We start from the raw sequence: 25713 nt of genomic DNA, 5'->3' as shown, positions 1-25713 counted from the left end.
TCCATTAGAAGGCGATGTTAGGGTTTGTAAAATTTGGGACAGGACAAATTGAAATTGCGAGAATTTTTTTTGTCTTATTTTTCATTTGAGCATGGCTCACGTTAGCGTCTCTGTTTGTCTTGGCTTAGGCGGGCCCACATTAGCTGAATCTGGCTCACATTAGCCCAACAAGGAGTTCACTTCACAACAAGGAGTAAGTCTTAGGTATTCCATTCACAAACTAACCGTGTGAAATCCCTACTCCCGAAGGAAAAAGGACGAGCTACAAGAAAATCTATTAGAAATTATCCCTAGACATTTGAAACCTTGCCCGCTCTCTTCCCTAAAAAGAGAAGACATTTACTAGCCTAGCTTCCTACTAGGAACTCCAACTACTACCAATCATATGTAAAATCCTAAAGGTAGGAAAAAGAAGGCTACTTATTAGGCATTAAAATGGGAGCTAAGACCTTGATTTAGTGATAGAAATATAGCAGGGAGAAGCCAATATGAAAACAAGAAGATTGTCTGATAGATAGGTGTAAGGGAAGAAAGAAGATGACAGTCAAGACGCTAAGAATAATAATACCTAAGATCAAAACCACATAAATAAGTTAGTAGGCCCCACTTACAAGATTCTTGATAATCCGAGGATTATACTGTTTTATTTAGGCTTTTTGGCCGGATTTTGGATACTTCTTATTTCGTTTGTGCCTGAATTGCAACTTAATTTCACATATTTTATGTTTCAGGCCAAAATGTGCACTTTGAGCAAATAATGAGCGGAATCGAGTTTTTGGACCCAGAAGCAAGCGAATCTCAGAATTCAGGGAAGTTCTGAAGCAGATTTGAAGCACTATGAAGCTTGTTCCCATTGGAGAGCATCGAAGATTTAAGATTTGAGCAAGGAAGCAAGCGGAGGGCCATTCCGTAAATTCAAAATTGTTCAGGAAGGTTCGCGGCATGAGATTTCAACTTAACTCGTAGCCGCGGCGAAGACGAAGTCTGTGATTTCCAGTTTTATTCAAAACACACAATTTTATTTTCGGAAAATTTTTAGGTTTTTGGACCGACTATATAAGAAAAACTTAGCCATTTTTTAGAGTTCGTCATTGTTTAGAGTAAGTTTAACATTTTGGGAGAAAAATGAGAGAAGAACTGAGATTGAACCTTGTGGATTCGTCAAATAGGGAAGATCTTTGCTCTCTTTTCTTGGTTTCAATATGTTGAATACATTGCTCACTGTTTTTATTGCGATTTGTGTTAATTTTAGTATGAACTAACTCATCTTGGGTTAGGGTTTTGATGTAATTTGGGATTTCTATGTTTAATCAATGAATTAGTGTTGTTTCTACGTTCTATTGCATGGATTTTGTGGTTTCTCTTGTTTTTCTTGAAAGTATTTGTTGAACATGATGAGATTGAGAAATGAATCATGTATAAGCTTCTTAGGGAAATCACCATTGTTGTATTGAACGCTAGAGATAGGTTTGAGAATCAATGAAATCAATCTAGGATTCCATTAGCTTAATGAACTTGGATCCATTAATCTTCAAATTGTTGGGTGCGGAAGCTTAAGAGGGAAAAGTAGGAATTTATAGCCTGAGAAGGTATGTTTTACACATTAGGGAGCTCGATTTACAATTCGTGCATGTGAATGTAGAAGTAGCATAATTCGTAGATTAATTCATAGAATCCTAATGAAGTCAAAACTCTAACCGTTTGCTTTACTTAATATTACTCTTGTTTTAATCTTGCTTCATTAAATAGCTTTTTAAATACTTAGTAATTTTTGTTTCCATCTTAGTTTAAATTCCTCCCGTCAATCCAAACACCTTTCGGTTTCTCCAACTTGAGAACAATTAGGAAAAATCAATGCTTAACAACCAATCCTCGTGGGAATGATACTTTTCTTATCACTTTATTACTTTTTTTGTGACTAGTGCACTTGCTATATTGCATGTTGTAGTTACAATGCAACAATTCTCCTATATATTGGCATTAACTTGTCTCTAACATCAAGAAAAATCTGATGCAAAATGGAAGTAGTATATGAAGTATATGAGTGTGTCAGCTCGTCAACCATGTCCACACGAACCACCCAACTCAGTTAAGTGTTTTTAGACTTAACTTGCTATCATCAGATGGAGGAAGAGGAGCGGAGAGGGAAGGAAGGGGAATAAGCGGCGAGATGAGGGCGTAAGAAAGAGGGAGTGGCGGAGGTGAAGGCGAAGGAAGACGGAGGAGAAACGCATTGCAGAAGAAAAGATTGTGTAGTAATTATTGTGGTCTTCTGTTATAAGGCACTGTTAGGGTTTGTAAAATTTGGGACAGGGCAAACTGAAATTTCGAGAATTTTATTTGTCTTATTTTTCGTGAGGCTCACGTTAGCGTCTTTGTTCCTTCTTGCTTAGGTGGGCATACGTTAGCTGAATTCGGCTCATATTAGCCCAACAAGGAGTTCACTTTACAACACGGAGCAAGTCTCAAGTATTTTATTCACGAACCAGCTATGTGAAATCCCTACTCAAAAAGGAAAAAAGAGGAGCTACAAGAAAATCTATTAGAAACTGTCGCTAGACATGTAAAATCTTGCTCGCTCTCCTCCCTAAGAAGAGAAAACAATTCCATAGCCTAGCTTCCTACTAGCAACTCCAACTACTACCAATCATAAGAAACATCCTAAAGGTAAGAAAAAGAAAGCTACTTATCAGGCATTCAAATGGGAGCTAAGACCTCTATTTAGTGAAAAAAAGATAGTAGAGAGAAGACAATATGAAAACAGGAAGATTGTCTAATAGATAGATGCAAGGGAAGAAAGAAGATGGAAGTCAAGACGCTAAGAATAATGATACCTAGGATCAAAACCGCATAAATAAGTTAGTAAGACCTACTTACAAGATTCTCTTACATATTGGCATTAACTCGTCTCTAACATCAAGCAAAACCTGATGCAGAATGGATGTACTTCATGAAGTATATGAGCTAGTCAACTCGTCGACCATGTCCATGTGAACCACCCAACTCGGTTGATTTTTTTCAGACTCAACATCGCTATCATCGAATGGATGAGGAGAAAATGGGGGGGAAGGAAGGAGAATAAGCGGCGGGAGGAGGGGTTAAGAAAGAGGGAGTGATGATGATGGTGGGGGCTAAGGAAGATAGAGGAGAAATGCATTGCAGAAGAAAAGATATCGTATTAATTATGATGGTCGTCATCGGAAGGTCGTCATCCATTAGAAGGCGTTGTTAGGGTTTGTAAAATTTGGGACAGGGCAAATTGAAATTTCGATAATTTTTTTTTTGTCTTATTTTTCATTTGAGCACAGCTCACGTCTCTATTCCTTTTGGCTTAGGCGCGCTCACGTTTGCTGAATCCAGCTCACATTAGCATCGCCTAAAGCCATCGATTTTTTTTTGCTTTTTCGGCCGATCTCGACCTCCAAAATCACTTTCGAAACCACCATTGAAATCCGGTTGACCTCCTCTTCAAAACCCATAACTCTACTTGCCATTTTCTCTCTCCTTTTTCGGCCATCTCCTTCTTGCCACTTTGCGAAGTTGGGTAAATTTCTAGTCCAATTCCGATTGATCGAAGTACTTCTAACCTTAATCGAACACACCACCTGAATCATCATTTTCTGTTATTTGTGTTGGTATGTTATTTTGCCCTTTTTGACCTCCTGATCACCAGAAATTGGAATTCAAATTTATGCCCACAATCTGTTCGAGAAAAGGCCCTAGCCAATCCCAGGCCAGCCCAGGAGCCCAGCACGCGTGCCTGTTCTGCCTGTTCGGGTTTTGCCTCCTGCTCCCATCCACCATCTCCCCCAATCTCAGCCTCCCCTCATACACCCTCTAAACCATCCCAGCCCTTTTTCCACCCTCATTTTTCCCAAAAATCACCTTTTTCTCGCCCCCTCCACCTGTTTGACAAAATGCCCCATACAACCAAATCACACCCTTCCACCTCCAATCCCCACCCAAGCCAACACAAACCGACTACCCCTTCTTGGAGTAGTCTATCTCAACCCAATTCTACATGGGTCGACAAATTATAGGTCACCAACTCTAAGTTCCCATTCACACTTCCCCACTCTCACCACAATGTGAAAGGGGATAATCTGGAAATCTTGCTTCTAGTTGATTTGCTCAAGAAGGGTCAAGCCCAATGGCACCTTTGCCTTGAGGGTTTTTTTCTCGGATGCAAGATGTCTTTCCATGTCGTCAAGTCCATTGCCACACGTGCCACACGTGTGTGGACAACTTATGGACTTCGACAAGTCCTATCCAAGGGGAACCGTTTCTACTTCCATTTCAAGGACGAAGCCACTCTCTGCTAAATTTTAGTGAATGGCCCCTGGATGTTTGGGGGGAACACATCATCCTCCTTCAATGGAAACCCTATGAATCTCCTAGATCTTTCTGGATCACTAAAGTCCCGGTCTGGATCCAATTGTCAGGATTGCCTTTTGCTCTATGGACATATAAGGGCTTAGGCTATGCGTCCAGTGTAGTTGGTCACCCATTATTGTGCGACCAATCGACCTATGAGTTCATCCTGCTTGATTAGGCCTAGGTGTGTGTGGAGATCGATGTTGCCAAGCCTATCTTGCATCAATTTACTTTCAAGATTGAGAGCGAATCAATCCAAGTTGATGTCGAGCATGAATGGAAGCCAAAGTGATGTCCAAAATGCTGTGAGTTTGGTCATATTTGCCACTCGTCAAAGGTGGCTCCTAAGCCTCTAAGGCCCCTAAGGAGTCTCCTTCGGGTGTTCCTCATCTGAGCCCCTTCCAAGGCCTTAGAGATCTCCAAAATTTATCAACTAAATGATTCTTTTTACACTTGTTACTAATAACCTCAAAGTTTGAGAAATATATTACTAATACCACCTTGTGTTATCAAATGGATGTTCGAAGTTTAAAAACTTTATCACAAATATTGCTTAGCTGTAACTCTATTACATTTTAGTTAGGTTTGCATACACTTTCTTATAAGACTAAGATTACTATTTTATTTCAACATTTTATTATAAGACTAAAGTTATTGTTTAACTTATTACCGCAAATGACAACATAACATATTTAAGGCAAAGGGTATCTATGATATAATTTTTAAATTTTGAAAGTCGGTAAAATCTGAAAAATGCGAACGATATCATTCGAATGATAAAATTTGGGACAGTCATCCGATTTATTCCGGTTCAGCAATAATCCGGTCAGATATAAAACACAAAAATAAAAGAAAGAAAAAAAGAACCGAGAGAGAGGCTCCAAAAGTTAAAAACATCAGTTAAAAACATCATTGCGTTGCTTCCTCTGCTCTCACTCCAGATCCCAAAACCAGAGAAAGAGAGCCTTCACTGTCCCTTTTCACTCTCCAAATTTTCAGAGTACAAAACAAAAACATAGAGAACAAAAACACAAAAAACACTTAGGGTTTATTTTCGATTTTTAGGTTTTTCTTCGTATAGGCGATGTCAAGTCTCCATCGATCCTCAAGCGTGCCGTATAAAAACGGCGGCCTTCCTCCTCAAGAACTTCTCGACGATCTTTGCAGGTACTTATTGTTCTTCGTTCACGCTTTGATTCTTGTGCTCAGCTCTTTAACAACTACTTCGTTGCTCAGATTTTATTTCGAAAATGTTTAATGTTGATTTATTCTCGTTTGTCTGCTTTGGAATGTATAGAATAGTGCTGTTTAATCGATCAATTCGTTAGAATAGTGTTGATAACGACAGATTTTATTATAAGCTGTTAAAGCTAAATTGGCTTGCTATATCGTGAATAACAAGCAAGGAACTTAGTTGTTAAAGCTTGGCTAATGACAGAGGGTTGAATTAGTAATGTTTAAATCTACATTTAGGATGATCACTTTACAAACTGTTACTTGATTTGAGTTCTTTCTATGGGTTCTTTATAGTAAAATGGAGAGTTGAGAATTTTTAAAATACATTAACTGGTTGGGGATTTGTTGGATTTGCTATGTCAGTGAATTTTTTGAACCTCTTCTCATAAGTAAGCAAGACGATCTTCATATAGTCTTTGCTTTATAAGCATTAGCATGGTATCTTGGTTTTGTTGTTGCGATGCACTTATATTATTGCATATATAGCGGCTTGTTTATCTTTCGCCTTGTTTTCTTTTTCTTTTCATATTCCATTATTTTTTTTTCATGTCTATTCTTTTTGGTCAAATGATTGTGCTGCAGTCGGTTTGTGTTAAATGTGCCAAAGGAAGACCAACAATCATTTGAGAGGATTTTGTTCCTTGTGGAGTACGCACATTGGTTCTACGAGGATAATTCAGTGGAAAATAATCCATCACTGAAGTCATTCACTTTGAAGGAGTTCACTTCATTACGTATCCTTTACCATCTGTTTTTATTTTGGACTTTATTTTTAATAATTTGATGTTCATTTGTCACATTAATACTGTATCTTTTCCACGATTATCTTCAACCTGCTTTCACCTTTGTGTTAGCTCATAATAAGCTAGAGACAAAAGCAAATTGTTTAGGCATCAGATATCATCACATAGTGTACCTCTGTGACCTCTTCATTCTAATGTTATTGATTGCTTGTTATGATGCTTTTCTCTTTCTTTGCATTCTTGTATGTGTTGCCCAAGTTTGGAAGTGTAGAGCCAGACTGTGTGGTATATATTTAAGGTTTGGCAATAGTACAATCATGAATACTTGTCAGGTGTTACAGACATAGTTTTTTAGTAAGCTTGAATTGACTGTTTGAAATGAGAACACCCAAGAAACTTGGACTATAGAGTTGAGCAAGTGGGTGGATCTGAATTTTGCTTTCAGTTTTTTGACATATCTTTTTATGCTTTTACAAATAAAATTAAAAGGAACTTAAAAGGAACTTTTACCACTGATGATAGACTGTTTGATTTTTGTGTGGATAAGACAGTATTTCGCGGTTAAGAAATTGCATGTCTGAAAGTGAATAGATTTGAAAATGGCACAAATGAGGACAAGGTAAAGCCACTTAAGATTGTTTTGCTGTATGTAATTTTGTTAATTCAAAGAGGAAAATTTTATTTTGGCTAATTAAGGAATGATTTCACTGCATGTGAATTCAGGGTGCTATAAAAAGATTTGTGCAGCCAGATTTAGATTGTGTAATATATATCTTGAGCGGAGATTGACCATTTTCTGATCTTCTTCTTGTGCTTGTTTCTATTTTCTGCATGTTATTATATCTTTATTATCTTACCCTTTGTTTCCTTAATATATCTCAGTTTTCAACAGTTGTGATGTATTAAGACCTTATGTTGCTCACATAGACGACATATTCAAGGATTTCACTTCTTACAAGGTTCGAGTTCCAGTAACAGGGGCAATCATTTTGGATGAAACCTATGAACGGGTGAGGCTTCCTGTCAATAAACTAGTTTTTTATCTCTTTTCGTTAGAAGACTCCTAAATGTTAAGTGATCTTTGATATTCGACCAATCTGATTTTTTGGATTTTATACTTTATGTTCTTCCTGTACTGTGGTTGTTATGCACAAAAATGTTTGATTTTGAATATGAATAATGTCCGCCTGTCTACACTCATGCTCATTTACCTGAAGTCAGGAGGCATGACACTGTACCTGACATCAATGTCAGAAGATTAGGGATATTCTTAGAAATACTAAGAAGAATGTGGCAGTATTGGTGATGTTTAATTCACATCTATGTCAGAAAAATTTTGCATTGCTTTTTATTGACACCTCTTCTTCTACTGTAGCTTCTGACAAAAAATTGGATTGTCGATTACAGACTTTCTCCTTACCTGTTCTAGAACCTCTGTCGTTCTTTTATTTTAGTGTAGCTTTTGAATAGGAATTGACTTATCAGCGAAACAGTACCTCACATGTTGCTTTTTTCTGCAAGTATTTTCCATTTGTTTGATCCTATAATGATGGACTTTCCTATGATTTAGGATTTTAAAATTTCAACTGTGTAATACTTGGCTATAGAACATTTTCAAGTTAAAACTGAAGTTCCGTTTATATTTTTACCTGATATTTTATCTGCTACACTTGACAGTGCATACTAGTGAAGGGATGGAAAGGGTCAAGCTGGAGTTTTCCACGTGGAAAAAAAAACAAAGATGAAGAAGATCATACATGTGCCGTCCGAGAAGTAAGCTTGTCTCTTGTGGCAGTCTCTGATTGTTGATTGATTTTTTTCTTTTTTTTAAATTGAACTAATATTCTCAGAAGATTAAAGAAATTTTTTGGATATCCATTATGAAGTCAAAATATGGTCCCATGGCCTAGCCGCTGATAATAGAAAGAAGTTCTCTTAATTTATGCTGGTTGGTAGACATAATCTCAGTGCTAGAAATTCATAAATATAGAAATTAACTGATCCATCGCTTGTTTTCTAACTTGGGGAAATAGACATGATTCTGCTGGTTTCTGTTCCAAGCTTTTTTTCAACAGCATGGATACTTGTTTTTAAGGTTTTTGAGGAGGATATGGGCCAGTATTGGTTTAACCTGGGTCTCTCTTACTGTACTCTGAATATTGTTTGACCTACTTACTGCGGCATATGCAGGTCCTGGAGGAAACAGGTTTTGATGTTTCAATGCTTCTTAACAAAGATGACTACATTGAACTGATATTTGGACAGCAGAGGGTGCGGCTCTATATAATTGCTGGTGTCAGAGATAATACTTTCTTTGCCCCTCAAACAAAAAAGGAGATCAGTGTATGCTATATTTTTGTCAATTAATTTATATTCGATAGTTTCAATCTTCATATAATTTTTTTTTCTTTTCTTTGAGTGGCTTCCTTGAGGACTTGAGAAAAATATACATCATACAGTTTTTCTCATTAACATATGACTGGTTTTGTTTTTTTAAACCATGTAGTCCGTTTTCTTTTCCTATCTTTGAGTCTTTCTTCATAAGCATGCCTCCTGTTATTTGCAGGAAATTGCATGGCATCGGCTTGATGATCTTCAGCCAGCTACTGAAGATGTGATATCCCATGGGATCACTGGTCTGAAGCTTTACATGGTGGCTCCTTTTTTGGCGTGGGTATCCTGGTATTCAACTTGGTTTTTTTCAGACAGGTTTTTGCAATTGGCTCTTTAATAGGTTTATGATATCTTTATGCAGATCTTTGAAAATATGGATTTCAAAGCATAAGCCCCCTATTGCTCCAAAACCTGATATGCCTCTCAAAGGTTTCCCCTTCTCCTTTTCCTGTGAAATTTTGATTTTGGTAGAGTATTAATATTAGGTTTTATGCCATGGATTGGAAAGAGGGTGAAAACTGTATAATGATATAACAAGTTATAAATGTATCTCTCATATTCCTCGAGGGTGAAAATTATATGATGGTATAACAAGTTATATATCTATCTCTCATATTCCTCAGGTACATGTATTAGTTCATTTGAAAAACTCTAATTAAGTTAAACAGAGTTGTGTCCATCTTTGTTACTAAAAATATGTTAAGACTGTCAGCTGTCTTTATTTTATTTTGGCTGCAACTTCCAATGACAGATCATTGCATCTGTCCTAGAGTTGGAGTTTTGTGTATTTTCTGATAAACCATAGGGCGGGGGTGGAATTTGCAACCTGTCAAAAGCTACTCCAAACTCCACTCTCTACCCTGTTTTTGGGTTCTGATTACTCATCTCTTCTCTTGTGTCTTGGAAACCAAATATAGAAGGTTAAATTGTGGAAAGGTCTATATTGTTTTTATTGGAAAGGAGATTAGATACAGAGGATTAAAATTTGGAGAGGAAAGCTATATGAATTTATGGTTTCATGCTTGATACTTGTTTTGAATTCAGTACAATCTTTCTACTTAGGCTAATAAGTAAAATGCTTGTTTATGCAATTTTATGTTCAGAAGAATTTAGAGTTGTCTTTTAACCGTTTCATAGAAAATTGGGTGGCTTGCTAATTATTTTTACAATGTTATTAGTTGTGTTATTTTTCCATTTTGTGAAGGGATCTGTGTGTGGAAAGCCAAGAGCAGTTCTATAGGGAGTAACACAATGATTCTGGAGAATCAATTAACAAAACCTTCATCTGATTCTCAGCCTCCGGACACTGGCCCGGGCAAAAGCTTCAGGAACTTTAGATTCAATACTGCTGCTATCTTGCAAGCAATGGAAGCTGGTTTCTCAACTTAAAGGTCAAACTTTGTGTTTTTTTTTTTTTTTAAATGTAAATTTCAAACGATCACATAGCTGCTTTGGTTTCTACCGTTTCACCTGTATTACGGAGAGCATTAACCACCACCTTTCATGGTGAATTGGTAGCTGTACCAGCTGTATATTGTTTGTCAGATTATCAGGTTTGGTTGCTGTGTATATTTTGTACAGAAACGCTATTGTGGAAATGGTGTTTTGTTATTTTCATTTCTGTTAGTTAAACCGAAGAATGTAGTCTCTTTCACACGACTCTAAACTGATCCTTGTTGATTGTGATGGCACATTTTGAGTTATAGACTTTAAAAATGAAGAAAATTGAGAGAAGTGCTTGTTCAGTTTTGTTGATCATTTTAGGTCAACACAGAAGTTGGTCTATCTTGGCATCTATTACTTTTGTTGTGCATTTTGTAAATTGCAGTTTTAGGGGAAGCAAAATCTTACCGAAATGGCTAACTTATCATGAGTCGAGCTAGATGGATCTGCAGAAATACATTATTGATGTTTGACACCTGAAGTACAACTGCCACTTGTGAAAGCTGCTTGATAATTGAGTATTTCTCATTAATTTTTATTTGAATAAGGTAAGGATTAAATACATATGGTAAAATCACAGTACAAAGAAAAAAAAAAAAAAAAACGAGGGGCATACCCAAGCAAAGGTAGAAAGTATCAAACAATCAAAACGTGAAAAAAAAACCACGAAAGTCACAGAAATTGATAATCCGACAAACATTATACAATTGGTATAGTCACAAAATACTAATCGGGTAAATGCCATATTGCATCAAACTGGCCGAGATCTTATATTTGAGTGTTAAGCCCAAAATCTTGACTTGAAGTAAATAACATATAGCCAACATTATAGTTCTATGGGAGTTGTAATATTGGTAGAACACACGATTGTTCTGTTCATATCACAAAAAATAAATTATAGTAGAAAAAATAAACTATAGTAGAAAAAACTAACTACAAAAAAAGGTGTCTTAAATCCCTTTTGCGGCCAGACAAAAAGCTTCGTGACATTAATCTCTGGCCAAACATAAGAAGAGAAGTCTTAGCTAAAAAACAGATGCACATTAATCAATCTACTTGAAGATCTGCTTGATAGCTGGTCCATTTGTGAAAAAGCTGCAAGCACTGTTCACAAATGCCAAGTGAAATACTTCGAATGCTCTCAGAAATTAGATTAGCTTTATGTAATTGGAGAACAAACGATATAATTTGAGCAGTAGGGCAGTCATCATGTATTTCTTCGTTTTGCTTTCTGTTTGTGATTTGAGTACAGTTTTGGTCTCTCATGACATGCAAATGAAAACTCAACTTGATTATACAAATTATTGTGACTTTATGAAAAAGGATGAATTCAATTCACTCCACACTGTAATGTTGGCTTTAATCTTTTTTTATTATTTTCTGCTGTATAATTATTTTGGGTGTTTGCGGTCAAAAGTCTCCTGGTGGGTAACTACATTCAATAGCATGCCTTGAATTTGAATAACCCAAATGAATGGCACGGCTCAATTGTTTGATCTTTAAGCAAAACCAGAACGACCCAATAATCTAGACTGCCCATAATGATTATTTACTCCAATAAGAATCCAAAAATGACATATCTCAAGCCTATTTTATCAAACATTTATTTGTTGTTTTCAAAGGTACTCATAAAAGATCTTGACCCAGTAACACCATTTTTTTCTGCCTTCTTTCATCATTCAAATCCCATTACATGATAGACTTTACCATTTTTAGTTGCATGCGAGAAAAGTTATCTATAAATTGAGTGCTTATGCATGGTCATGTTTGCCACCCATCAAAGGTGGCTCTTGAGCCTCTAAGGCCCCTGAAGAGCTCCTTCGGGTGTTCCACATCTGAGCCCTTCCAGGCCTCAGAGATCTCCCAAATTTATCAACTAAATGACTCTTTATAGTTGTTACTAATAACCTCAAAGTTTGAGAAATATATTACTAATACCACTTTGTGTTATCAAATGGATGTTCAAAGTTTAAAAACTTTATCACAATATTGCTTAGCTGAACTCTATTACATTTAGTTGGTTTGCATAACACTTTCTTATAAGACTAAGATTACTATTTATTTCAACATTTTATTATAAGACTAAAGTTATTTTTAACTTATTACCGCAAATGACAACATAACTATTTAAGGCAAAGGGTATCTATGATATAATTTTCAAATTTTGAAAGTCGGTAAAATCTGAAAAATGCGAACGATATCATTCGAATATAAATTTGGGACATTCATCCGATTTATTCCGGTTCAGCAATAATCCGGTCAGATATAACACAAAAATAAAAGAAAAAGAAAAAAAGAACCGAGAGAGAGGCTCCAGAAGTTAAAAACATCACTTCGTTGCTTCCTCTGCTCTCACTCCAGATCCCAAAACCATAGAGAGAGGAGAGCCTTCACTGCCCTTTTCACTCTCCAAATTTTCAGAGTACAAAACAAAAACATAGAGAACAAAACACAAAAAACACTTAGGGTTTATTTTCGATTTTTAGGTTTTTCTTCGTATAGGCGATGTCAAGTCTCCATCGATCCTCAAGCGTGCCGTATAAAAACGGCGGCCTTCCTCCTCAAGAACTTCTCGACGATCTTTGCAGGTACTTATTGTTCTTCGTTCACGCTTTGATTCTTGTGCTCAGCTCTTTGTCAACTACTTCGTTGCTCAGATTTTTATTTCGAAAATGTTTAATGTTGATTTATTCTCGTTTGTCTGCTTTGGAATGTATAGAATAGCGCTGTTTAATCGATCAATCGTTAGAAGAGTTGATACGACAAGTTTTATTTATAGACGTAATAAGCTAATTGGCTTGCTATATCGTGAATAACAAGCAGAATTAGTTGTAAAGCTTGGCTAATCAAGGGTTGAATAGTAATGTTTAAAATCTACATTTAGGATGATCACTTACAAACTGTTACTTGTTGAGTTCTTTCTATGGGTTCTTATAGTAAAATGGAGAGTTGAGAACTTTTAAAATACTTAACTGTTGGGATTTGTTGATTTGCTATTCAGAATTTTTTACTCTTCTCATAAGTAAGCAAGACATCTTCATATAGTCTTTGCTTTATAAGCATTAGCATGGTATCTGGGTTTTGTTGTTGCGATGCACTTATATTATTGCATATAGCGGCTTGTTTATCTTTCGCCTTGTTTTCTTTTTCTTTTCATATTCCATTTTTTTTATTTCATTCTATCTTTTGGTCAAATGATTGTGCTACAGTCGGTTTGTGTAAATGTGCCAAGGAAGACCAACAATCATTTGAGAGGATTTTGTTCCTTGTGGAGTACGCACATTGGTTCTACGAGGTAATTCATGGAAAATATCCATCACTGAAGTCATTCACTTTGAAGGAGTTCACTTCATTACGTATCCTTTACCACTGTTTTTATTTTGGACTTTATTTTAATAATTTGATTTTCATTTGTCACATTAATACCGTATCTTATCCACGATTATCTTCAACCTCTTCACCGTTGTGTTAGCTCATAATAAGCTAGAGCACAAGCAATTGTTTAGGCATCAGATATCACACATATGTACCTCTGTGACCTCTCATTCAAATGCTATTGATTGCTTGTTATGATGCCTTTCTCTTTCTTTGCGTTCTTGTATGTGTTGCCCAGTTTGAGTGTAGAGCCAGACTGTGTGGTATATATTTAAGGTTTGGCAATAGTACAATCAGAATACTTGTCAGGTTTACAGACATAGTTTTTTAGTAAGCTTGATTGACTGTTTGAAAGGAGAACACCCAAGAAACTGGACTATAGAGTTGAGCAAGTGGTGTGATCTGAATTTTGCTTTCAGTTTTTTGACATATCTTTTTATGCTTTTCAAATAAAATTAAAAGGAACTTTTACCACTGATGATAGACTGTTTGATTTTTGTGTGGATAAGACAAGTATTTCCGGTTAAGAAATTGCTGTCTGAAAGTGAATAGATTTGAAAATGGCACAATAAGGACAAGGTAAAGCCACTTAAGATTGTTTTGCTGTATGTAATTTTGTTAATTCAAAGAGGAAAATTTTTTTTGGCTAATTAAGGATGATTCACTGCATGTGAATTCAGGGTGCTATAAAAAGATTTGTGCAGCCAGATTTAGATTGTGTATATATATCTTGAGCGGAATTGACCATTTTCTGTCTTCTTCTTGTGCTTGTTTCTATTTTCTGCATGTTATTATACTTTATATCTTACCCTTTGTTTCCTTAATATATCTCAGTTTTCACCAGTTGTGATGTATAGACCTTATGTTGCTCACATAGACGACATATTCAAGGATTTCACTTCTTACAAGGTTCGGTTCCATTAACGGGGGCAATCATTTTGGATGAAACCTATGAACGGGTGAGGCTCCTATCAATAAACTAGTTTTTTATCTCTTTTGTTAGAAGACTCCAAATGTTAAGTGATCTTGATATTCGACCAATCTGATTTTTTGGATTTTATACTTTATGTTCTTCCTGTACTGTGGTTGTTATGCACAAAATGTTTGATTTTGAATATGAATAATGTCCGCCTGTCTACACCATGCTCATTTACCAGAAGTCAGGAGGCATGACACCGTACCTGACATCAATGTCAGAAGATTGGATATTCTAGAAATACTAAGAGATGTGGCAGTATTGGTGATGTTAATTCACATCTATGTTAGAAAAATTTGCATTGCTTTTTATTGACCCCTCTTCTTCTACTGTAGCTTCTGACAAAAAATTGGATTGTCGATACAGACTTTCTCCTTACCTGTTCAGAACCTCTGTCGTTCTTTTATTTTAGTGTAGCTTTTGAAAGGAATTGACTTATCAGCGAACAGTACCTCACATGTTGCTTTTTTCTGCAAGTATTTTCCATTTGTTTGATCCTATAATGATGGACTTTCCTATGATTTAGGATTTTAAAATTTCAACTGTGTAATACTTGGCTATAGAACATTTTCAAGTTAAAACTGAAGTTCCGTTTATATTTTTACCGATATTTTATCTGCTACACTTGACAGTGCATACTAGTGAAGGGATGAAAGGGTCAAGCTGGAGTTTTCCACGTGGAAAAAAAACAAAGATGAAGAAGATCATCATGTGCCGTCCGGAATAAGCTTGTCTCTTGTGGCAGTCTCTGATTGTTGATTGATTTTTTTCTTTTTTTTAAATTGAACTAATATTCCAGAAGATTAAAGAAATTTTTTGGATATCCATTATGAATCAAAATATGGTCCCATGGCCTAGCCGCTGATAATAGAAAGAAGTTCTCTTAATTTATGCTGGTGGTAGACATATCTCAGTGCTAGAAATTCATAAATATAGAAATTAACTGATCCATCGCTGTTTTCTAACTTGGGGAAATAGACAGATTCTGCTGTTTTCTGTTCCAAGCTTTTTTTCAACAGCATGGATACTTGTTTTTAAGGTTTTTGAGGAGATGGGCCAGTATTGGTTTAACCTGGTCCTCTTACTGTCCTCTGAATATTGTTTGACCTACTACTGCGGCATATGCGTCCTGGAGGAAACTTTTTTGATGTTTCAATGCTTCTTACAAAGATGACTACATTGAACTTATTTGACACAGAGGTGCGGCTCTATATAATTGCTGGTGTCAGAGATAATACTTTCTTTGCCCCTCAAACAAAAAAGGAAATCAGTGTATGCTATATTTTTGTCAATTAATTTATATTCGATAGTTTCAATCTTCATATAATTTTTTTTTTCTTTTCTTTGAGTGGCTTCCTTGAGACTTGAGAAAAATATACATCACAGTTTTTCTCATATACATATGACTGGTTTTGTTTTTTTAAACCATGTAGTCCGTTTTCTTTTCCTATCTTTGAGTCTTTCTTCACAAGCATGCCTCCTGTTATTTGCAGGAAATTGCATGGCATCGGCTTGATGATCTTCAGCCAGCTACTGAAGATGTGATATCCATGGGATCACTGTGTCTGAAGCTTTACATGGTGGCTCCTTTTTTGGCGTGGGTATCCTGGTATTCAACTTGGTTTTTTTCAGACAGGTTTTTGCAATTGGCTCTTTAATAGGTTTATGATATCTTTATGCAGATCTTTGAAAATATGGATTTCAAAGCATAAGCCCCCTATTGCTCCAAAACCTGATATGCCTCTCAAAGGTTTCCCCTTCTCCTTTTCCTGTGAAATTTTGATTTTGGTAGAAATAATATTATTTTTATGCCGTGTTTGGAAGAGGGTGAAAACTGTATAATGATATAACAAGTTATAAATGTATCTCTCATATTCCTCGAGGGTGAAAATTATATGATGTATAACAATTTATATATCATCTCTCATATTCCTCAGGTACATGTATTAGTTCATTTGAAAACTCTATTAAGTTAAACAGAGTTGTGTCCATCTTTGTTACTAAAATATGTTGCACTATTAGGGTGGTGGTGGAGGTGAAGGAAGAAGGAGGAGAAACGCATTGCAGAAGAAAAGATTGCGTAGTAATTATTGTGGTCATCCGTTAAAAGACACTATTAGGGTTTTTAAAATTTTGGACGGCCAAATTGAAATTTCGAGAATTTTTTTTATCTTATTTTTCATTTGAGTGAGGCTCACGTTAGTGTCTTTGTTCCTTCTTGCTTAGGCAAGCACATGTTAGCTAAATTCAGCTCACGTTAGCCTAACGAGGAGTTCTCTTCACAACACGAAGCAAGTCTCAGGTTTTTTATTCATGAACCAACTGTGTGAAATCCCTACTCAAAAAGGAAAAAAGAGGAGCTACAATAAAATCTATTAGAAACGGTCCCTAAACATGTGAAATCTTGCTCGCTCTCCTTCCTAAGAAGAGAAAAAACAATTCCACATCCTAGCTTCCTACTAGCAACTTCAACTACTACTAAGTAACATTCTAAAGGTAGGAAAAAGAAGGCTACTTATCAGGCATTAAAATGGGAGCTAAGACCTCTATTTAATGATAGAAAAATAGTAGGGAGAAGACAATATGAAAATAAGAAGATTGTCTAATAGATAGATGCAAGGGAAGAAAGAAGATGGAAGTCAAGACGCTAAGAATAAGTATACCTATGATCAAAACCACATAAATAAGTTAGTAGGACTTACTTACAAGATTCTCTTACATATTGGCATTGACCCATCTCTAACATCAAGCAAAACCTGATGCAGAATGGATGTACTTCATGAAGTATATGAGCTAGTAAGCTTGTCGACCATGTCCACACGAACCACCCAACCCGGTTAATTTTTTTCAGACTCAACGTCGCTATCATCGGATGGAGGAGGAGAAGGGTGGAAGGAAGGAAAGAGAATAAGCAACTGGAGGAAGGGTTAAGAAAGAGGGAGTGATGATGATGGTGGGGGCGAAGGAAGATGGAGGAGAAATGCATTACAGAAGAAAAGATATCGTATTAATTATGATGGTCATCATTTGGAAGGTGGTCATCCGTTAGAAGGCTCTGATAGAGTTTGTAAAATTTGGGACAGGGTAAATTGAAATTTCGAGATTTTTTTTTTTTTTTTGGTCTTGTTTTTCATTTGAGCATGGCTCACGTTAGCATCTTTGTTCCTTTTGGTTTAGGCGGGCTCACGTTTGCTAAATCCGGCTCACATTAGCATTGCCTAAAATCGTGATTTTTTTGGCTTTTTCAGCCGATCTCGACCTCCAAAATCACTTTCGAAACCATCGTCGAAATCCGGTTGACCTCCTCTTCAAAACCCATACCTCTACTTGCCATTTTCTCTCTTTTGTTTTGGCCATCTCCTTCTTGCCACTTTGAAAAATTGGGTAAATTTATGGTCCAATTCCGATCGATTGGAGTACTTCCAACCTTAATTGAAAACACTACCTGAATCATCGTTTTCTGTTTATTTGTGTTGGTATGTTGTTTTGCCCGTTTTGACCTTCTAATCGCCAGAAATTGGAATTCAAATTTGTGCCCACAATCTGTTCGAGAAAATGCCCCAGCCAATCCCGGCCAGCCCAGGCGCCCAGCGTGCTCGCCTATTCTGCCATTTCAAGTTTTGCCTCCTGCTCCCATCCACCACCTCCCCCAATCTCAGCCTCCCGTCATACACCCTCTAAACCATCCCAGCCCCCTTTTCCACCCTCATTTTTCCCAAAAATCACCTTCTTCTCGCCCACTCCACCTGTTTGACAAAATGCCCCATCCAACCAAATCACACTCTTCCACCTCCAATCCCCACCCAAGCCAATGCCAACCAACTGCCCCCTCCCGAAGCAATCCATCTCAACCCAATTCTACATGGGTTGACAAATTATAGGTCACCAACTCTAAGTTCCCGTTCACACTTCCCCACAATGTGGAAGGGGACAATCCGGAAATCTTGCTTCTAGTTGATTTGCTCAATAAGGGTCAAGCCCAATGGCACCTTTGCCTTGAGGGTTTTTTCCTAGATGCAAGATGTCCTTCCATGTCGTCAAGTCCATTGCCACATGTGTGTGGACAACTTATGGACTTCGACAAGTCCTATCCGGGGGGAACCATTTCTACCTCCATTTCAAGGATGAAGCCGCTCCGCTCAGTTTTAGCGAATGGCCCCTGGATGTTTGGGGGGAAACACATCATCCTCTTTCAATGGCAACCCTATGAATCTACTAGATCTTCCTGGATCACTAAAGTCTCGGTCTGGATCCAATTGTCAGGATTGCCTTTTGCTCTATGGACGTATAAGGACTTAGGCTATGCGTCCAGTGTAGTTGATCGCCCATTATTGTGCGACCAATCGACCTATGAGTTCACCCTGCTTGATTATGCCCAGGTGTGTGTGGAGATCAATGCCGCCAAGCCTATCCTGCATCAATTTACTTTCAAGATTGAGAGCGAATCAATCCCAATTGATGTCGAGTATGAATGGAAGCCAAAGCAGTGTCCAAAATGCTGTGAGTTTGGTCATGTTTGCCACCCATCAAAGGTGGCTCTTGAGCCTCTAAGGCCCCTGAGGAGGCTCCTTCGGGTGTTCCACATCTGAGCCCTTCCAAGGCCTCAGAGATCTCCCAAATTTATCAACTAAATGACTCTTTTTATAGTTGTTACTAATAACCTCAAAGTTTGAGAAATATATTACTAATACCACTTTGTGTTATCAAATGGATGTTCAAAGTTTAAAAACTTTATCACAAATATTGCTTAGCTGTAACTCTATTACATTTTAGTTCGGTTTGCATAACACTTTCTTATAAGACTAAGATTACTATTTTATTTCAACATTTTATTATAAGACTAAAGTTATTATTTAACTTATTACCGCAAATGACAACATAACGTATTTAAGGCAAAGGGTATCTATGATATAATTTTCAAATTTTGAAAGTCGGTAAAATCTGAAAAATGCGAACGATATCATTCGAATGATAAAATTTGGGACAGTCATCCGATTTATTCCGGTTCAGCAATAATCCGGTCAGATATAAAACACAAAAATAAAAGAAAGAAAAAAAAGAACCGAGAGAGAGGCTCTAGAAGTTAAAAACATCACTTCGTTGCTTCCTCTGCTCTCACTCCAGATCCCAAAACCATAGAGAGAGAGAGCCTTCACTGTCCCTTTTCACTCTCCAAATTTTCAGAGTACAAAACAAAAACATAGAGAACAAAAACACAAAAAACACTTAGGGTTTATTTTCGATTTTTAGGTTTTTCTTCGTAGTCTCATACGATCCGTCAGGTTCCCCTGCGTTGTGTATAAAAACGGCGGCCGTCCTCCAAGAACTCCGACGATCTTTGAGGTACTTATAGTTCTTCGTTTCACGCTTGATTCTTTGTGCTCAGCTCTTTGTAACTACTTCGTTGCTCAGATTATTCTCCGAATGTTTAATGTGATTATTCTCGTTTGTCTGCTTTGGATGGATAGAATAGCCGCTGTGTAATCGATCAATTCGTCTAGAATAGGTTGATAACGACAGATTTTATTATAAGCTGTTAAAGCTCAATTGCTGCTATATCGTGGAATAACACCCGGAACTTAGTGGTTAAAGCTTGGCTAATGACAGAGGGTTGAATTAGTAATGTTAAACTCATTTAGGATTGAGCACTTTTACAAACGTTACTTGATTTGAGTCTTCTTGGGTTCTATAGTAAAATGGGAGAGTGAGAATTTAAAATACATTAACTGGTTGGGGATTTGTTGGATTTGCATGTCAGTGAATTTTTTGAACTCTTCTCATAAGTACGCAGACGATTTCATATAGTCTTTGCTTTATAAGCATTAGATGTATCTTGGTTTGTTGTTGCGATGCACTTATATTATTGGAATATATAGCGTGTTTAGCTTTCGCCTTGTTTTCGTTTCTTATATCCATATTTTATCCATGTCTATTATTTTTGGTCAAGATGTGCTACAGTCGGTTGTGTAAATGTGCAAAGGAAGACCAACAATATTTGAGAGGATTTGTCCTTGTGGAGTACGCACATTGGTTTCTACGAGGAGCATCAGTGGAAAATAACCCATCACTGAAGTCATTCCTTTGAAGGAGGTCAACTTGCATGACGTATATTTACCATCGGTTTTTATTTGCTTTATTTAATAATGTTGAGGTTACTGCACATTAATACTGTATCTATACACGATTATCTAGAACCGCTTTCACCGGTTGTTAGCTCATAATAAGCTAAGAGAAAAAGCAAATTGTTTAGGCATCGAATATCAATCACATAATGTACCTCTGTCATCTTCATTCAAATGCTATGATGCTGTTATGATGCATTTCTCTTCATTTGCGTTACTGTATGTGTTGCCCAAGGTTTGGACGGTGTAGAGCCAGACTGTTGGGTATAATTTCAGTTTGGCAATTAGTACAACATGAATACTTGTCAGGTGGTACAGGACATAGTTTGTTAGTAGCTTGAATGACTGTTTGAAAGGAGGAACACCAAGAGACACTGGACTATAGAGGTTTGAGACAAGGGGTGGATCTGAATTTTGCTTTCAGTTTTTGCAATATCTTTATGCTTTTGCCAAATAAAAATAAAAGGAACTTTTACCACTGGAATAGACTGGTTTGATTTTGTGTGGATTAGACAAAAGTATCTCGGTAGAAATTGCCTGTCTGAACGTGACTAGATTTGAAAATGGCCAAATAAGGACAAGGTAATAAAAAAAAGCAACTTAAGATTGTTGTTGCTGTATGTAATTTTGTTAATTCAAGAAGGAAAATTGATCTTGGCTAATTAAGGAATATGATTTCACTGCAGGTGAATTCAGGGTGCTATAAAAGACGTTGTGCAGCCAGATTTAGATGTGGTAATAATATCTTGGAGCGGAGATCGACCATTCTGATTTCTTCTCTGGGCTGTTTATGTCTGCATGTTATACTTTATTATCTTAACTTTGTTCTGATATATCTCAGTCAGTTTCAACGTGAGTGATGTATTAAGACCTAGTTGCTCTTTCACATAGACGACATATTCAAGGATTTCAACTACTTACAAGGTTAGAGTTCAGTAACGGGGCAATCATTTTGGATGAAACCTAATGAACGGGTGAGGCTACCTATCAATAACAGTGTTTTATCTTTTGTGTTAGAAGACTCCGAAATGTTAAGTGATCTTTGATATTATCGGACCAAATCTGATATTGTGGATTTATACTGGATGTCTTCCTCGTATGTGGTTGTGTATGACAAAAATGTTTGATTTGAATATGAATAATGAGCGCCTGTTAGACACTCATGCTTCATTACCCGAAGTCAGGAGGCATGACACGTCTCTGACATCAAGTCAGAGAGATAGGGATATTCTTAGAAATACTAGAGATTAAGAATGTGGCAGGATGGTGATGTAAGCACATCTATGTAGAAAAATTTTGCATTGCTTTTATTGACACAACTCTTTCTCACTGAGCTTTGACAAACATTGGATGCGAATCACAGACTTCTCCTTACCTAGTTTTCTAGAACCTCTGTCGTTCTTTGATTTTGAGTGTAGCTTTGGAATAGATGACATTATCAGCGAAACAGTACTCACAGGTTGTCTTTTTACCGGCAAGTATTTTCATTTGTGTTGATCCTATATGAGGACTTTCCTATGATTTAGGATTTAAAATTCAACTGTGTAATACTTGGCTATAGAACATTTCAAGTTAAAACTGAAGTTCGTTTAATTTTACCCGATATTTTATCTGCTACACTTGACAGGGCATACTAGTGAGGGATGGAAAGGGTTCAAGCTGGAGTTTCCACGTGGAAAAAAAAACAAAGATGAAGAAGATCATACATGTGCCGTCCGAGAAGTAAGTTGTCTTTGTGGCAGTCTCTGATGGATTGTTTTTTTCTTTTTTTAAATGTGAACTAATATCTCAGAAGATTAAAGAAATTTTTGGATATCCATTATGAAGTCAAAATATGGTCCATGGCCTAGCGCTGATAATAGAAAGAGTTATCTTAATTTATGCGTGGTTGGTAGACATAATCCAGTGCTAGAAATCATAAATATAGAAATTAACTGATCATCGCTTGTTTTCTAACTTGGGGAAAAGACATGATCTGCTGGTTTCTGTTCAAGCTTTTTTTCAACAGCATGGATACTTGTTTTAAGGTTTTGAGGAGGATATGGGCCAGATTGGTTTAACCTGGGATCTCTTTACTGTACTCTGAATATTGTTTGAACTACTTACTGCGGCATATGCAGGTCTGGATGGAAAAAACAGGTTTGATGTTTCAAGGCTTCTTAACAAAGAGACTACATTGAAATGATATTTGGACAGCAGAGGGTGCGGCTTCTATATAATTGCTGGTGTCAGAGATAATACTTTCTTTGCCATCAAACAAAAAAGGAGATCAGGTATGCTATATTTTGTCAATAATTAGTATTCGATAGTGTCAATATTCATATAATTTTTTTTTCTTTCTTTGAGTGGCTTCCTTGAGGACTGAGAAAAATATACATCATACAGTTTTTCATTAACATATGATGGTTTTGGTTTTTTTAAACCATGTAGTTCCGTTTCTTTTCCTATCTTTGAGTCTTTCTCACAAGCATGCCTCTGTTATTTGCAGGAAATGCATGGCATCGGCTTGATGATCTCAGCCAGCTACTGAAGATGTGATATCCATGGGATCACTGGTCTGAAGCTTTACATGGTGGCTCCTTTTTGGCGTGGGATCCTGGTATCAACTTGGTTTTTTTCAGACAGGTTTTTGCAATTGGCTCTTTAATAGGTTTAGATATCTTATGCAGAGCTTGAAAAATATGAATTTCAAAGCAATAAGCCCCTATTGCTCCCAAAACTGATATGCCTCTCAAAGGTTTCCTTCTCTTTTCTGTGAAATGATTGATTGGTAGAATATTAATATTAGGTTTTATGCCGTGGGATTGAAGAGGGTGAAAACTGTATAATGATATAACAAGTTATAAATGTACTCTCATATTCCTCGAGGAGTGAGGAAAATTATATGATGGTTATAAAAGTATAATGCATCTCTCATATTCCCAGGTACTGTATTAGGTCATTGAAGAACTCTAATTAAGTTAAACAGAGTTGTGCCATCTTGTTACTAAAAATATGTTAGACTGTCAGCTGTCTTTTTTTTTGGCGCAACTTCCAAGACAGATCATTGCATCTGTCCTAGAGTTGGAGTTCGGGTATTTTCTGATAAACCGTAGGGCAGGGGTGGAATTTGCAACCTGTCAAAAGATACTCCAAACTCCACTCTTACCTGTTTTGGGTTCTGATTACTCATCCTCTCTTGTGTCTTGGAAACCAAATATCAGAAGGTTAAATTGTGGAAAGGTCTATATTGTTTTATTGGAAAGGAGATTAGATACAGAGGATTAAAATTTGGAAAGGAAAGCTATATGAATTATGGTTTCATGCTCTGATACTTGTTTTGAATTCAGTACAATCTTCTACTTCGGCTAATAAGTAAAATGCTGTTTATGCAATTTTAGTTCAGAAGAATTTAGAGTTGTCTTTTAACCGTTGTCATAGAAAATTGGGTGGCTGCTAATTATTTTACAATGTTATTAGTTGTGGTTATTTTTCCTTTGTGAAGGGATCTTGTGTGTGGAAGCAAGAGCAGTTCTATAGGGAGTAACACAATGATTCTGGAGAATCAATAACAAAACTTCATCTGATTCTCAGCCTTCTGATACTGGCCGGGCAAAAAGCTTCAGGAACCTTAGATCAATACCGCTGCATCTTGAAGCAATGGAAGTGGTTCTCAACTTAAGGTCAAACTTACTTTTTTTTTGTTTTTTTGTAAATTTCAAACGATCACATAGCTGCTTTGGGGTTCTACGTTTCACCTGTATTACGGGGAGCATTAACCACACCTTTCATGGTGAATGGTTAGCTGGACCAGCTGATATGTTTGTCAGATTATCAGGTTGGGGCTGTGTAATTTTACAGAAACGCTATTGTGGAAATGGTGTTTGTTATTTTCATTCTGTAGTTAAACCGAAGAATGTAGTGTCTTTCACACGACTCTAAACTGATCCTTGTTGATTGTGAGGGCATATTGAATAGACTTTTAAAATGAAGAAAATGAGAGAAGTGTTCTATAGTTTTTGTGATCATTTTAGGTCAACACAGAAGTTGGTTCTATCTTGGCATCTATTACTTTTTGTTGTCATTTTGTAAATGCAGTTTAGGGGCCAAGCACAATCTCTACCGAAATGGCTAACTTATCATGAGTCGAGCTAGATGGATCTGCAGAAATACAGTATGTGTTTGACACCTGAAAGTAAACTGCCACGTGGAAAGTGCTTGATAATTGAGTATTTCTCATTAATTTTATTTGAATAAGGTAAGGATTAAATACATATGGTCAAATCACAGACCAAAGAAAAAAAAAAAAAAAAAACGAGGGGCATACCCAAGCAAAGGTAGAAAGTATCAAACAATAAAACGTGAAAAAAAAAACCACGAAGTCACAGAATTGTAATCCGACAACATTATCCATTGGTATAGTCACAAAATATTAATGGGTAAATGCCATATTGCATCAAACTGGCCGAGATCTATATTGTAGTTGAGTGTAAGCCCAAAATCTTGACTTGAAGTAAATAACAATAGCCAACATCTATAGTTCTATGGGAGTTGTATATGTGTAGAACACACGATTGTTCTGTTCATATACACAAAAATAAATGTATAGTAGAAAAAAATAAACTATAGTAGAAAAAACTAACTACAAAAAAAGGTGTCTTAAATCCCTTTGCGGCCAGACAAAAAGCTTCGTGACATTAATCTCTGAGCAAAACATAAGAAGAGAAGTCTTAGCTAAAAAACAGATGCACATTAATCAATCTACTGAAGATCGCTTGATAGATGGCATTTGTGAAAAAGCTGCACAAGCACGGTTACAATGCTAGGAAATACTTCGAATGCTCTCAGAAATTAGATTAGCTTTAGCTAATTGGAGAACAAACGATATAATTAAGCAGTAGGGCTGTCATCATGTTTTCTTCGTTTTGCTTTCGTTATGATGAGTACAGTTTGGTCTCTCATGACATCAAATGAAAACTCAACTTGATTATACAAATTATTGTGACTTTATGAAAAAGGATGAAATCAATTCAATCCACACTATAATGTTGGCTTATCTTTTTTTATTATT

At 36.5% G+C, this 25713-nt stretch overlaps 1 protein-coding gene and 1 pseudogene across 1 annotated transcript; both read left to right on the top strand.

Moving 5' to 3' along the window:
* The first annotated feature begins 5231 nt into the window (after positions 1-5231).
* LOC116145957 (mRNA-decapping enzyme subunit 2-like) lies at positions 5232-10403 on the top strand. The gene is made up of 8 exons (XM_031431380.1): positions 5232-5541; positions 6193-6344; positions 7236-7363; positions 8031-8126; positions 8544-8696; positions 8920-9023; positions 9109-9176; positions 9952-10403. The coding sequence occupies exons 1-8, from the start codon at positions 5459-5461 to the stop codon at positions 10134-10136; spliced, it is 969 nt and encodes a 322-aa protein (XP_031287240.1). The 5' UTR covers positions 5232-5458; the 3' UTR covers positions 10137-10403.
* Positions 10404-12642: 2239 nt separating this feature from the next.
* On the top strand, positions 12643-19130 carry LOC116145915 (annotated as a pseudogene).
* The last annotated feature ends 6583 nt before the right edge of the window (positions 19131-25713 follow it).

This window comes from Pistacia vera, unplaced genomic scaffold (genome assembly GCF_008641045.1).
Source record: "Pistacia vera cultivar Batoury unplaced genomic scaffold, PisVer_v2 Contig47, whole genome shotgun sequence".
Classification (NCBI taxonomy): Eukaryota; Viridiplantae; Streptophyta; class Magnoliopsida; order Sapindales; family Anacardiaceae; genus Pistacia; species Pistacia vera.
This window is presented reverse-complemented; position numbering and strand designations above follow the sequence as displayed.